The sequence below is a fragment of the Salmo salar genome, chromosome ssa09 (assembly GCF_905237065.1).
Source record: "Salmo salar chromosome ssa09, Ssal_v3.1, whole genome shotgun sequence".
NCBI classification, from domain to species: Eukaryota; Metazoa; Chordata; class Actinopteri; order Salmoniformes; family Salmonidae; genus Salmo; species Salmo salar.
In genome coordinates this window covers 46,074,555-46,090,000 of record NC_059450.1, presented here as the reverse complement: position 1 = coordinate 46,090,000, position 15,446 = coordinate 46,074,555, and the positions used below count along the sequence as shown (strand labels likewise).

The 15,446-nt window shown below is 45.1% G+C and overlaps 1 protein-coding gene across 10 annotated transcripts in view; it reads right to left on the bottom strand.

Moving 5' to 3' along the window:
• LOC106611444 (mitogen-activated protein kinase kinase kinase kinase 5) overlaps positions 1–15,446 on the bottom strand; it is a 142,094-nt gene that overhangs the window by 121,024 nt on the left and 5,624 nt on the right. For all 10 annotated transcript variants that reach the window (XR_006771010.1, XM_045723721.1, XM_045723723.1 and 7 more), the window contains exon 3: positions 13,466–13,523. Coding sequence is in view for 9 of the 10 variants with exons in the window: in XM_045723721.1 (XP_045579677.1) it covers positions 13,466–13,523 (58 nt within the window). In the remaining variant the exon portion in view is untranslated. The remainder of the gene's footprint in view (positions 1–13,465; positions 13,524–15,446) is intronic.

Here is a 15,446-nt window from a genome sequence, read left to right as displayed (position 1 = left end):
CTAAGCTAATACAAAACAAATTGAGAATTTAAAAAAAATCTAACTACAAGAAACGTGGTTAATTGTCTGAAGCAATTTGGTTATCCTGTATTGATTGTAGAAGTTATATTTTACTATCTCACAAAATAAATGTGATCTCTTCGACCAAGATGTTTAGTCAGTGAATCAGGCCATCTCCATGGTAACCAGATACTCTTTCTTCCTACATGCCTTCAAACTACCGTAAAACCCCTTAAGTATGCCCTCACCTAAAGAAATATTTGAGGGGCTATATACCGTAATTTTACTATATACCGGTATTGATGCACGGGCCGATTTGGGGGTTTTACTTTACCTTCTATAACGGCATTTGAATGTTTGGTTTGTTAATTGTGATACGCCGTGTGTAACGTCCATTTTTATAGTTTACTCTGCTACTTGAAGCCATCCCTCTCTCCACACAGACCTCGTCCCACCCAGTCACTGAAGGAGCGCATTAGTTGTTGCTTGACGACGAGACACTTGCGTTCAGTCTGGTCAATGCATCACAAGCAACACTGTTGGCATCAACGATGCTGTTTTCACTTTGCTTCTTAATATAAATCCACTATCGTTCTATAATGACACTATTAGTTTGTGTTTCTTACATCTGCAATCAGCTAGTTTGTCTTTTCTCAGCAAGTTGTGTCTAAATCTTGTTAGCCACTAATGCTAATCCCTAGTTAGCTAGCCAGAGCAAACGTAGCTAGCTAATACAGCCTGATACCAGTGCTGGTGTAGACCTAAATCAGCATGTTTTTGTACAACAGTATCTTCTAAATCAAAAGAGGAATAGGCGAAGCATGAATATGTTGGCTATATGAATAAAGATTCAATGTAGCCAAAGATTATAGGAAACATCACTTTGGTTCCTACCCGTCACAATAACTCGTCCATGACATTTTCATTTGTTGTCATGTCAAACACTGTATTCAAAGTGCCCACTATTATATTCTAACTATAGAATTAGAATAAACATTCTATTTCCATGATTCCAAAAGTTCACACAAGTGTTTTGATCTAAATAGCAATAGCAACATTTGGTTAAAAATAAGGCCTAGTATTCTTGTCCATATCATGGCAGTGTGGAAATTATCTTAAATGAGCGCAGGAAATACAGAACTTGATGGAATTGCAGGAAATAATTTTAGGTTGAAGTTGAATTGAACAGTATAAACCAATCAGAATGGAGAGAGACTCATTGAACTATTTAACTAATTTTGAATATATGTGTTGCCACCCTAGGATCACTCCCTACTCATAAAGCAAATTTAGAACTTTTATTAATAAAAAACATAAAATATCGTCAAAAATGTGAAAACTACCATATGATATTTTGGCCATATCACCCATCCCTAGCTCTATGCTTCACCCTTAAACAATTCCCTTATGTAATGGGAAAGTATTCCTTAAGGGAAACATTTAAGATTTTTTATGCAACCGGGCCCTGAACTCTACTGTGCCGAACTTTCCAGTTCTGTGCTGTATTGTACTGTACTTTGATGTCCAAACTTGGAAACATAAGACCTCTATGATTGGCTCAGATTCGGTCCTGTCCAACCAAATTTGATCTTGTTTGGGGGCAGAGCTCATAATGTTTTTTTTTAAATAAAATTGCAAGTGTGTAGAATATTACCCAAATACACAAAGGAGGATAATGTACCTATTTAGGATACATCACCATGAAGAGAATGACATTCACATCCATAATTATGCATTTCTGTGTAGTACAGATCAGGGACCCAGGATCTAATTCCATTACAGCTATTTTGTTACTGTTTCTAAATCTACCTCAGCCCATTGTTTCTGCAGACATCTTTGAGTCTTCATTCAGAGCAGATATTTAACAGGGTTTTGCTACAAACATTTTTACCAAAATTCAGTTGTGTTTTTGTAAAATGTTCCATGTAAATTGTTAAAAGTAGTCCTTGTGCGTCGAGTTTTACAGTTCGTTAAAACTTTTCAAAATCAAATGGTTGTTTGTCATACATTTTTATATAAAAACTCAGTCTCAGCGCAACTACCGTGGAATTGCCCATAGATCAGACCGACTGTCATCATGTGCATGCTCGCGTGGCAGGTAGCCTAGCGGTTAAGAGCGTTGGGCTAGTAACCGAAAGGTCGCTGGTTCGAATCCCCGAGCCGACTAGGTGAAAAATCTGAGAGACTTATAGGAGCAATTAGGGTTAAGAGTATCTGCTAACATGTAAATGTCATGTAAATTTGTGAGAAACAGCTGCCAGTAAAGAGCATAGCTACTATCTGTAGAAGGCATTCCTCAAGAGAGGGAATACATTTCTCAAGAAAAGAGTTTGCTGCCTTTGGACATATGAGAGGAAATATATATATTTTTTTTAATGAGCAACACAATCCGTTTGAAAACGCTCAAGACTCAAGGTAGAGCAGAGAGTTGCTGTGCTTGTACAGTGTTCCTTTTAGTTTACCTCAATAGGCAATCACTCTACTACTGCAGAAGTGATGCTCTGGTTATATTGTCCGTTCTGTCTGGGGAGAGGACAGGTCTAGCCGGGTCCAAAATCTGCTTGTGCTCTCTTGCCAACTCCATTGCTGCTCATCGTCAAGCAAGTGACAAGGAGTTGGCATTACAGCACAAACAGACTGGCACTCAGGCTATAAGAGGACAGGTACACTTATACAATTAAAAGAGGTGGGCCCGTATTCACAACACACAGGTAAAGAGGTGGGCCCGTATTCACAACACACAGGTAAAGAGGTGGGCCGTATTCACAACACACAGGTAAAGAGGTGGGCCCGTATTCACAACACACAGGTAAAGAGGTGGGCCCGTATTCACAACGCACAGGTAAAGAGGTGGGCCCGTATTCACAACGCACAGGTAAAGAGGTGGGCCCGTATTCACAACGCACAGGTAAAGAGGTGGGCCCGTATTCACAACGCACAGGTAAAGAGGTGGGCCCGTATTCACAACGCACAGGTAAAGAGGTGGGCCCGTATTCACAACGCACAGGTAAAGAGGTGGGCCCGTATTCACAACACACAGGTAAAGAGGTGGGCCCGTATTCACAACACACAGGTAAAGAGGTGGGCCCGTATTCACAACACACAGGTAAAGAGGTGGGCCCGTATTCACAACACACAGGTAAAGAGCTGGGCCCATCTTGGCTGTGTAGATAAATGTTTGCATTTTTAAAGCTAAGTCCCTGAAATTATTTTTATTTTTTAACCTGCCCTTTTCTCCCCAATTTCATGATATCCAATTACAAATCTTGTCTCATCGCTGCAATGGGCTCGGTTAGAGGCGAAGATTGACCTGCCAAACCGCGCTTCTTAACACCCGCCCATTGAACCCGGAAGCCAGCCACACCAATGTGTCGGAGAGAAACACCATTCAACTGACGACCGGGGTCAGCCTGCAGGCGGCTGGCCCGCCACAAGGAGTCGCTAAAGAGCGATGAGCCAAGTAAAGCCCCCTCCCCCGACCAAACTCTCCCCTAACCCGGACGACGATGGGCCAATTGTGCGAAGCCCTATACGGCTCCCGGTCACGGCTGGTTGTGCGACAGCCTGGGATCAAACCCGGGTCTGTAGTGCCTTAGACCGCTGCACCACTCGGGAGGCCCAAGTTCATGCAATTCTCTGCATTTTGCCATGGCTAATGTGGTGTTATTTTGATCAGACATAATAAAATAAAATCATGCTAAATTAAATTCTCCCTTACTGTCTCGCTTTGGTGATCATTAATTATCAAAGAATATATAAAAAAATATAGGTCCATTAATCTTTTCTACATACGTTATGATCCTTATAGTTTACACAATGCCTTTTTCCATGATTATTATTATTATTTAATTTTTTCACAATGTTTTGATTTAGGTAACCCGAAAAAACCCCGCTTAAGCGGCCCACCGAAGGATTCCAACATTAGGCATAAAACGCCCTGACGAACTGATCCTAGCTAAGTACTCCTACTCCTTATGGATAGGGCCCTGATGTTTGGGGTCATTTTGAATATAAAAGGAGGACTAACGTGCAGGATTAAAGAGAGCGAGAGAGTCAGAGCAGCAGCAGCCCAGTCTACGGAGGTGAGGACAGGACATCCTCCTCTGGGCTCCAAGACAGACATGCAGACAGGGATTTGGTCTGTAGCAAGAGGCTGTGACCCAAAACGGCATCCTAAATCCTTACCTAGGGCCAGAGCCCTGGTCAAAAAGTAGTGCACTATAAAGGGAATAGGATGCCTCTTGGGGCAGACCTGAGGACTGTCTGTAGCAACAGACCGCTCTACAGAGAGCCAAATCGACCAACCACTGCTACTTCTCATATAGCCCACAGACCAGAGCACAAGCCCACAGCAAAAAGGAGGCAGGTGGCACTGGCCTGGTGACATAACCAACCACAAGCAATATTAGTGTTCCTTAGCATCAATAAAACAAACCATTTAAATTAAATTATCGCTCACAGAGCTGTGAGAGAAATGTAAAGCTGTGTGTGGTGTGCACCATCAGAATTAGCTAGCTAGGGAAACAAACACGTTTTAAAATAGCTCTCCCTCTCTCTGAGAATCACCTGGCTTGGCAAAGCTCAATTTAACTCCAGCTTTAAATCCTTTCAGCGGTACTGTACTTCTCTAGTCTCTGCTGCTACTAGACAGACCAGTCTGTTTCGTCCTGTACTTCTCTAGTCTCTGCTGGACAGAGACAGACCAGTCTCTTTCCTCCTGTACTTCCCTAGTCTCTCTGCTGCTACTAGACAGACCAGTCTCTTCCTCCGGTACTTCCCTTGTCTCTCTGCTGCTACTAGACAGAGACAGACCAGTCTCTTTCCTCCTGTACTTCCCTAGTCTCTCTGCTGCTACTAGACAGACCAGTCTCTTTCCTCCTGTACTTCCCTAGTCTCTCTGCTGCTGCTAGACAGACCAGTCTCTTTCCTCCTGTACTTCCCTTGTCTCTCTGCTGCTACTAGACAGAGACAGACCAGTCTCTTTCCTCCTGTACTTCCCTAGTCTCTCTGCTGCTACTAGACAGACCAGTCTCTTTCCTCCTGTACTTCCCTAGTCTCTCTGCTGCTGCTAGACAGACCAGTCTCTTTCCTCCTGTACTTCCCTAGTCTCTCTGCTGCTACTAGACAGACCAGTCTCTTCCTCCGGTACTTCCCTAGTCTCTCTGCTGCTGCTAGACAGAGACAGACCAGTCTCTTTCCTCCTGTACTTCCCTAGTCTCTCTGCTGCTACTAGACAGAGACAGACCAGTCTCTTTCCTCCTGTACTTCCCTAGTCTCTCTGCTGCTACTAGACAGAGACAGAGCAGTCTCTTTCCTCCTGTACTTCCCTAGTCTCTCTGCTGCTACTAGACAGAGACAGAGCAGTCTCTTTCCTCCTGTACTTCCCTAGTCTCTCTGCTGCTACTAGACAGAGACAGACCAGTCTCTTCCTCCGGTACTTCGCTAGTCTCTCTGCTGCTACTAGACAGACCAGTCTCTTCCTCCTGTACTTCCCTAGTCTCTTCCTACTCCATCCTCAAGACGAGGCACGTCACGGTTCAGTGTTTTAGTAGCCTGGTCCCAGATTTGTTGTCTCCTTCTATAGCCTGGTCCCTGATCTCTTTGTGCTCTTGCCTACTCCATTGCTGTCCCTATCAAGCCAAAAGTTTGCATGATAATGGAGTGGCAATGAGTTGGAACAATGGCACAAACAGACTGGCACTGAGGCTAGAAAACAGTCACTTCTCGACACATAAGGGAACTGCTAGAATTAGTCTACTACTGTAGCAGTTAAAGAAAGCACTATGGAGGACAAACCAAATGTGGCACTAGCTAACAGACATGGCATAAGCCCATTCCTTCCTTGACAACCACTGACTGACTGTAAATGTATTGTTCCTACAGTGCAGAGATGAGCTGTTGACCTCTTCGCCATCTTAGAGATGCAGCATATAAGAACACAGGGGACGCAGAAACATTAAAAAAATGTGGGACAATTTTCAGTATGCGTTATTGAGATGCGCAGAAAAGTATAATAAGGGCTGGGTCCCAAATGCCACTCCTATGGACCCTCGTTCCAGTCGCTAGCGGCAGCGAACTGAAAAGACGAGCATGACAAGAGCGATCCACAATGTTCTCATGTTGCTGGGCCCCTCAAAGCCAGGCCACTTCCTCTCAGAATGAACACTTCCCTCAGAGATGAAGCCACCCAGTGAATAGGGTGCCATGAATAGGGACGAAACTTTAAATGTAGAGAGGAGTTCACACCAGCTCTGTCTGCACGGACCACAGGTCTTTTTAGAGATGGAGTAGGACATGTTGATGTTCATGCATAACAGTTCTCATGTAGTAGAAAAGGGGTAATAGAGAAACATTTGTTTTTAAGTGACCATCCAAATCAAATTAAACTTTATTGGTTGCATGCACATATTTAGAAGATGTTATTGCGGGCCTAGCAAAATGCTTATGTTCCTATCTCCAACAGATGCGTAATACCCAACAACACAAAACAATACATGCAAATCTAAAAAAGAAAAATGGAATTAAGAAATCTAAATATTAGGACGAGCAATGTCAGAGTCTAATATACGCTGAACGCAACAATTTTAAAGATTTTTGGAGTTACAGTTCATAAGGCAATCAGTCAACTTAAATAAATACATTTGTGAAGACCACGCTTCTCCAGCGTGCCAGTGGTCATCGAAGGTGAGCATTTAACCACTGAAGTCGGTTACAACGCCGAACTGCAGTCAGGTCAAGACCCTGGTGAGGATGACGAGCACGCAGATGAGCTTCCCTGAGACGGTTTCTGAGAGTTTGTGCAGAAATTCTTTGGTTGTGGCTGGTCTCTCACCAAACCCCGCAGGTGAAGAAGCCGGATGTGGAGTTCCTGGGCTGGCAGAGTTACACGTGGTCTTCTGTTGCGAGGCCGGTTGGAGGTACTGCCAAATTCTCTAAAACAATGTTGGAGGTGGCTTAAGGTAGAGAAATTAACATTCAATTCAGTCAGCATGCCAATTGTAGGCTCCCTCAAAACTTGAGACATTGGTGGCATTGTGTTGTGTGACAAAACTGCACATCTTAGAGTGGCCTTTTATTGTCCCCAGCACAAGGTGCACCTGTGTAATGATCATGCTGTTTAATCAGCTTCTTGATAATCCATCCACCTGACAGGTGTGGCATATCTTGGCAAAGGAGAAATGCTCACTACCAGGGATGTAAACACATTTTTGCTAAATATTTGAGAGAAATAAGCTTTTTGTGCATATGAACATTTCTGGGATCTTTTATTTCAGCTCATGAAACATGGGACCAACACTTTACATGGCGAGCTTATATTTTTGTTCAGTATAAATATATATGTATATGATGGGATGTACAGACATTATGGACAGAATATGGAGAGAATATACAGTACATAGTGTATTCAGAAAGTATTCAGACCCCTTGACTTTTTCCACATTTTGTTAAGTTAGTCTTACTCTAAAATGTATGAAATAACACATTTTTCCTCATCAATTTACAGACAATAGTGACATCACAATAGCCCATAACGACAAGGGCAAAAACAGTGCAGACATTTTTGCACATTCATAAAAAATAAAAAACAATACCTAATTTACATAAGTATTCAGACCCTTTGCATTGAGACTCAAAATTGAGCTCAGGTGCATCCTGTTACCATTTATCAACCTTGAGATGTTTCTACAACTTCATTGGAGTCCACCTGTGGTAAATTCAATTGATTGGGCATGATTTTGAAAGGCACACACCTATCTACATAAGGTCCCCCAGTTGACAGTGCATGTCGGAGCAAAAACCAAGTCAGAAGGTCGAAGGAATTGTCTGTAGAGCTCCAAGACAGGACTGTGTCGAGGCACAGATCTGGGGAAGGGTACCAAAAAATGTGTGCAGCATTGAAGGTCCACAAGAACACAGTGGCCTTCATCATTCTTAAATGGAAGAAGTTTGGAACCACCAAGACTCTTCCTAGAGCTGGCCGCCTGGCCAAACTGAGCAATCGAGGGGGGAAGGGCCTTGGTCATTCTGACATAGCTCCAGAGTTCCCCTGCGGAGATGGGAGAACCTTCCAGAAGGACAACTATCTCTGCAACACGCCACCAATTAGACCTTTATGGTAAAGTAGTCAGAGAATCACTTGTCAGTAAAAAAGGCACATGACAGCCAGCTTGGAGTTTGCCAAAAGGCACCTAAAGACTCTCAGACTATGAGAAAATCACTGGTCTGATGAAACCAAGATGTAACTCTTTATCCTGAATGCCAAACTTCACGTCTGGATGAAACTTGGCACCGCATGGTGATGGAAGCTTCATGCTGTGGGGATGTTTTTCAGCAGCAGGGACTGGGAGACTGATCAGGATCGAGGGGAAAGACGAACGGAGCAAAGTACATAGAGAATCTTGATTAAGACCTGCCCCAGAGCGCTCAGGACCTCAGAAGGTGAACCACAGCCTAGACAACGCAGCAGTGGCTTCGGGACAAGTCTCTGAATGTCCTTGAGTGGCCCAGCCAGAGCCCGGACTTGAACCCAATTGAACATCTCTGGAGAGACCTGAAAATAGCTGTGCAGGGACGCTCCCCATCCAACCTGACAGAGCTTGAGAGGATCTGCAGAGAAGAATGGAAGAAACTCCCCAAATACAGGTATGGCAAGCTTGTAGCATCATACCCAAGACGACTCACGTCTGTAATCGCTGCCAAAGGTGCTCTAGCAAAGTGCTGAATAAAGGGTCTGAATACTTAAAGTACCAGTCAAAAGTTTGGACACCTACTCATTGAAGGGTTTTTCTTGAATTTTTACTATTTTCTACATTGTAGAATAGTAGTGAAGCCATCAAAACCATGAAATAACACATATGGAATCATGTAGTAACCAAAAAAAAGTGTTAAACAAATCAAAATATATTTTAGATTCTTCATGACTGCTTTGCACACTGGTTGGCATTCTCTCAACCAGCTTCATGAGGCAGTCACCAGGAATGCATTTCAATTATTAACAGGTGTGCATTGTTAAAAGTTAATTCGTGGAATTTAGTTCCCTGGAATGAGTAGGTGTGTTCAAACTTTTGACTGGTACTGTATGTAAATGTGATTTCAGTTGAATACATTTGCGGCGGTTGAATAAGCGCCTGCTCCACATTGTCTGTCTGGGTGGACCATTTCAGATTGCCAGTGATGTGTACGCCAAGGAACTTGAAGCATTTCACCTTCTCTACTGCAGCAGTCGATGTTGGCGTGCCCCCTATGCAGTCTCCTGAAGTCCATGATCAGAATTTGTTCTTAACTGACTTGCCTAGTTAAATAAAGGTTACATTTTTTTTTAAGTCAAGAAGCTACTAGCTAGCACAAACTCTAGCTAGCTAGCTACATTGACTATGTTCACAATGTAAACAAAAGCAACTTGAAGAATTAGAGTTTTTAGTACTACTATTTAGTACTAGCACTAGCAACAGTTTAAGAGTACTTGAGAAAAACTGGCCCAAAGCCAATTTACTTCCGCATAATAGATGACCACGATCCGGTCCGGTCCTTCTCTCCTCCGCAAAACAGATGACCACAGTCCGGTCCTTCTCTCCTCCGCAAAACAGATGACCACGGTCTGGTCCAGTCCTTCTCTCCTCCACATAACAGATGACCACGATCCGGTCCAGTCCTTCTCTCCTCCACATAACAGATGACCAAGATCCGGTCCAGTCCTTCTCTCCTCCACATAACAGATGACCACGGTCCGGTCCTTCTCTCCACCACATAACAGATGGGCACGGTCCGGTCCAGTCCTTCTCTCCTCCACATAACAGATGACCACGATCTGGTCCAGTCCTTCTCTCCTCCGCAAAACAGATGACCACGGTCCGGTCCTTCTCGCCTCCGCAAAACAGATGGGCACGGTCCAGTCCTTCTCTCCTCCGCATAACAGATGGGCACGGTCCAGTCCTTCTCTCCTCCGCATAACAGATGGGCACGGTCCAGTCCTTCTCTCCTCCGCATAACAGATGACCACGGTCCAGTCCTTCTCTCCTCCGCATAACAGATGACCACGGTCCAGTCCTTCTCTCCTCCGCATAACAGATGACCACGGTCCGGTCCTTCTCTCCTCCGCATAACAGATGACCACAGTCCGGTCCTTCTCTCCTCCGCATAACAGATGACCACGGTCCAGTCCTTCTCTCCTCCACATAACAGATGGGCACGGTCCAGTCCTTCTCTCCTCCGCATAACAGATGACCACGGTCCGGTCCTTCTCTCCTCCGCATAACAGATGACCACAGTCCGGTCCTTCTCTCCTCCGCATAACAGATGACCACGGTCCAGTCCTTCTCTCCTCCACATAACAGATGGGCACGGTCCGGTCCTTCTCTCCTCCGCAAAACAGATGACCACGGTCCGGTCCTTCTCTCCTCCGCATAACAGATGACCACGGTCCAGTCCTTCTCTCCTCCACATAAAAGATGGGCACGGTCCGGTCCTTCTCTCCTCCGCATAACAGATGACCACGGTCCGGTCCTTCTCTCCTCCGCATAACAGATGACCACGGTCCGGTCCTTCTCTCCTCCACATAACAGATGGGCACGGTCCAGTCCTTCTCTCCTCCGCAAAACAGATGACCACGGTCCGGTCCTTCTCTCCTCCACATAACAGATGACCACGGTCCAGTCCTTCTCTCCTCCGCATAACAGATGACCACGGTCCAGTCCTTCTCTCCTCCACATAACAGATGACCACGGTCCAGTCCTTCTCTCCTCCGCATAACAGATGACCACGGTCCAGTCCTTCTCTCCTCCACATAACAGATGACCACGGTCCAGTCCTTCTCTCCTCCGCATAACAGATGACCACGGTCCGGTCCTTCTCTCCTCCGCATAACAGATGACCACGGTCCAGCCCTTCTCTCCTCCACATAACAGATGACCACGGTCCAGTCCTTCTCTCCTCCACATAACAGATGACCACGGTCCGGTCCTTCTCTCCTCCGCATAACAGATGACCACGGTCCAGTCCTTCTCTCCTCCGCATAACAGATGACCACGGTCCAGTCCTTCTCTCCTCCGCATAACAGATGACCACGGTCCAGTCCTTCTCTCCTCCGCATAACAGATGACCACGGTCCAGTCCTTCTCTCCTCCACATAACAGATGACCACGGTCCAGTCCTTCTCTCCTCCGCATAACAGATGACCACGGTCCAGTCCTTCTCTCCTCCGCATAACAGATGACCACGGTCCAGTCCTTCTCTCCTCCGCATAACAGATGACCACGGTCCAGTCCTTCTCTCCTCCGCATAACAGATGACCACGGTCCAGTCCTTCTCTCCTCCACATAACAGATGGGCACGGTCCGGTCCAGTCCTTCTCTCCTCCACATAACAGATGGGCACGGTCCAGTCCTTCTCTCCTCCGCATAACAGATGACCACGGTCCAGTCCTTCTCTCCTCCACATAACAGATGGGCACGGTCCAGTCCTTCTCTCCTCCGCATAACAGATGACCACGGTCCGGTCCAGTCCTTCTCTCCTCCGCATAACAGATGACCACGGTCCGGTCCAGTCCTTCTCTCCTCCGCATAACAGATGACCACGGTCCAGTACTTCTCTCCCGGGGCTAGACACGCCCGGGGCTAGACATGCAATAAAAAGTAAAATCCGAATTCCCGAAGCTCTTATGTATATGATTTACTGCGCGTATGCCGCACACAGCCCTAGTTTGAGTGGAATATCATCTTTGGGCAGCGCGCAGCTCTCAACTGGTTGTTGCATGGAGCAGCTTACAGAAAAATGACATCGGTAGCAGGTAGGGCAAGAAAGACGTTTCAACGGATGATATGTACCAGTAAATGCAAACTAAGGCAACAATGGGTACACAAACCAGGTATTTAAAAAGCGATGCGCAATTCAGTCATCGTGCGCCGTTTGAATAAACATTCCTAAAAAAAAAAAAAGGCTTTCACCAAAAACCTTCCCAATTAAATATTCACCGCAAAGTAGACCTACCTGGTAGAATGACACCATGATGATTTGTATCAAAAGGGCTTGGCATTCGTGTTGCCAACTCTGCCATCACATGTAGGCTACGCTGTACAGCCCAGAAACAACGCTATCCTAACACTCTTGCTAGGTGCACAATTGGATTAAAAGGGCAACTACACCCTCCCCAAATTTCCGTTGGCACTAGCCCGGTGTGCGACTTGCAAATTTACCTGAATATCAAGCCCTGCTATGGTTGGTTGCTTCTTTAGACACCCTATTCCCAACATGGTGCATTACTTACTTGGGCCCTGGTCAAAAGTAGTGCACTATGTAGGGAACAGGGTTCCATTTGGGATGTAGACTATCTATGGATCTCTGGTGGTGAAAGATCGTAAAAAAAAAGGATCAGAATCAAGAGGGAATTTTTCCCCTTGGCTTACTATGGAGCGTTGAGTTAACATGTATTTAACATGTTATAAGACACACAAAAACACACATCCTTCATTTCCATTCAACCTTTATGATTAAAGGTTAGTCTAAAACAAACTCTTGAAGAGAGAGACCTGTCATCAACATGAGTATGAGGAAACAGCTTGCCTGGTCCTACATCTGTTTGTGCTGTCTAGCCAACTCCTATGGTGTAGCTGTCTAGCCAACTCCTATGGTGTAGCTGTCTAGCCAACTCCTATGGTGTAGCTGTCTAGCCAACTCCTATGGTGTAGCTGTCTAGCCAACTCCTATGGTGTAGCTGTCTAGCCAACTCCTATGGTGTAGCCTTCCCTGTGGCTCAGTTGGTAGAGCATGGTGTTTGCAACGCCAGGGTTGTGGGTTCGATTCCCACGGGGGACCAGTACAAAAAAAATATAAAATAATTCATGAAATGGTATGAAATGTATGTATTCACTACTGTAAGTCGCTCTGGATAAGAGCGTCTGCTAAGTGACTAAAATGTAAATGTATGGTCACTGTCACACCAATGGAAAGACAGCACTAGCAGATGTGGGACCAGGCTTGGAGGAACCACCCAGTAGGGTCCCTTCTTTACATCAATGACATTAGGTTAGTTCATCAGCTGGTGTTTATCTGGGTGGTAGGCTGGAGGCACAACAGGTCCACTGGTGGTAATCCCACTAATCTGGGTCACAGTGAAACGGACAGTCCAAGACCCATGGAGACACCAAACATTTATTTTCCTCCCTTTTTACAAAACGACATAAATTCATGGCTTCTTCAGACCAGTTTACAACAGGCTTAAGGTATAGAACTCACTTCCAACACATCAGGGCTTAAATGGTTTTTAACTGAGAATTTTAGATTATGAATTTTTGTCAAAATGGCTGCTCACCTACACTCAGTTTTATGAAAACATTGTTCTCCCTTCAATCTGGGTTGCAACATTACATGCTAACGTCCTCTTTAGTTAGGATCATTAACAAAAATTGTTAATGAGTGCATATGTTTCATTCATAAATAGAAAGAGGAATTGGAGGTAGAGCCAACTCACCTGGCTCCAGTTTAATAATCTTAACAGCAGCAAGCTCTCCCGTTTGGATGTTTCGAGCCTGAAAGAGAGAATAAAACATTTTAGAAAAGTGCTTGGGGATTGGGGAGCCAGTCATTGTTGGGGATTGGGGATCCAATCACTATCCTGGTATTGCAAGCACCGTGCTCTACCGTCGGGAGCTACAGGAGCACCGTGCTCTACCGTCGGGAGCTACAGGAGCACCGTGCTCTACCGTCGGGAGCTACAGGAGCACCGTGCTCTACCGTCGGGAGCTACAGGAGCACCGTGCTCTACCGTCGGGAGCTACAGGAGCACCGTGCTCTACCGTCGGGAGCTACAGGAGCACCGTGCTCTACCGTCGGGAGCTACAGGAGCACCGTGCTCTACCGTCAGGAGCTACAGGAGCACCGTGCTCTACCGTCGGGAGCTACAGGAGCACCGTGCTCTACCGTCAGGAGCTACAGGAGCACCGTGCTCTACCGTCGGGAGCTACAGGAGCACCGTGCTCTACCGTCAGGAGCTACAGGAGCACCGTGCTCTACTAACTGAGCCATGTCCTGTCCTGTCCAGTGTCCGCCACACACACCGCGCCATGGTCCTGTCTGCCACACACTTTACTGCCACACAATGAATAGATCTCGCTAAAGTTTGCAAATTACAACAATCAGTATTGTTGGTTTCATCTTCATTACTCAGTCCCTCCAGGATTTTGCAATTGCAACATATTTAGCAAAATCAACAACTCCACATATTATGCGAGGGCTTTAAACATCTGACCAATCACTGCACTATTATTGCATAAACCAGTCAAATCATTGCAATGTTACCGCATAAACCGTCTAATCACCGCACTACAAAAAGACGGCTTGCAATTTTATCCAATCACCACACTTTTATTGCATAAAATGATTCAATCAAGTAAACTTTCCCTCGTCAGCGCATTTATGTCAAATTTGATAAAATCATCACAATTTGCCGTGCAAAATGTCTGAATTGCCACAATAAAAATCAAACGTTTTGGTCTGCAACTAGCAAAAAAATTAAAAATAAATATCTTTTTTTTAAAACACAAAAATCCTGGATGGACAGATTACTAAATACCATTTATAGTCTAAGGACAACTAACAGACAAAGATAATGTAGATGAAAGTCTAGAGCAGACCACAATGTTACTAGCCCGGCTTCAAAATGTGTACTATTAGAAAACAAAAAAATATCACTATCTGGCAGGTTAGATGAGCACATTTTCTACTAGCCTGGTCTGAAAAGTACTAGCCTCGAGCTAGCGAGCTATTCTTAATTTCCATCCCTGGATGAAACATTATAAAACTGTTACTCAAAAGAGAGAGAGAGAGACAAGAGCTGAGTAATAAAACAACCAATCAAACTCAAGCTCCATGGGCTTACTTTCCTAGTTGATACCTCACTCGGGTTTGAGATGTTTGTAAAACTTTCTATGCACTGCAGCAGACCAAAAGACATGGTTAGGGGAGGATCTTTCAAATCTTGAAATATTTCCGCTGTCAGTACAGCAAAGAACACTCCCATTCTGGGCTCACGTTTAGACAAGGACCTGGTAATATTTCACTCTGCCACAGTCCTGCTTGTGTCTGGGGTGGGACTGTGTCTGGGGTGGGACTGCCAGAGATTAGAAATAGAGTGTCATTTAGGACTCAGCCCAGGGATTGCGTGTTCATGGCTCTCTCTGGGAGAATACCAGGCACTGCATTCCACCAGTGGCCTGCCTCGGCTGCCTGTGTCTGCAGTGGGACTGGCCTGCCAAAGATTGCTTTGTGAGGCAAGGGTTCTACAGACTGGTTGCGTCAACTGGATCAAATTGGTAGCCTAGTCATCCATAGCAAATGGATCAACAACAAAAAACAGACGGGGAAAGTGTCTACTTTGTTACACTCCAATCAAATTTTATTTTTCACACACATTTTTAGCAGACATTATTGCAGGTGTAGTGAAATTCAATCCA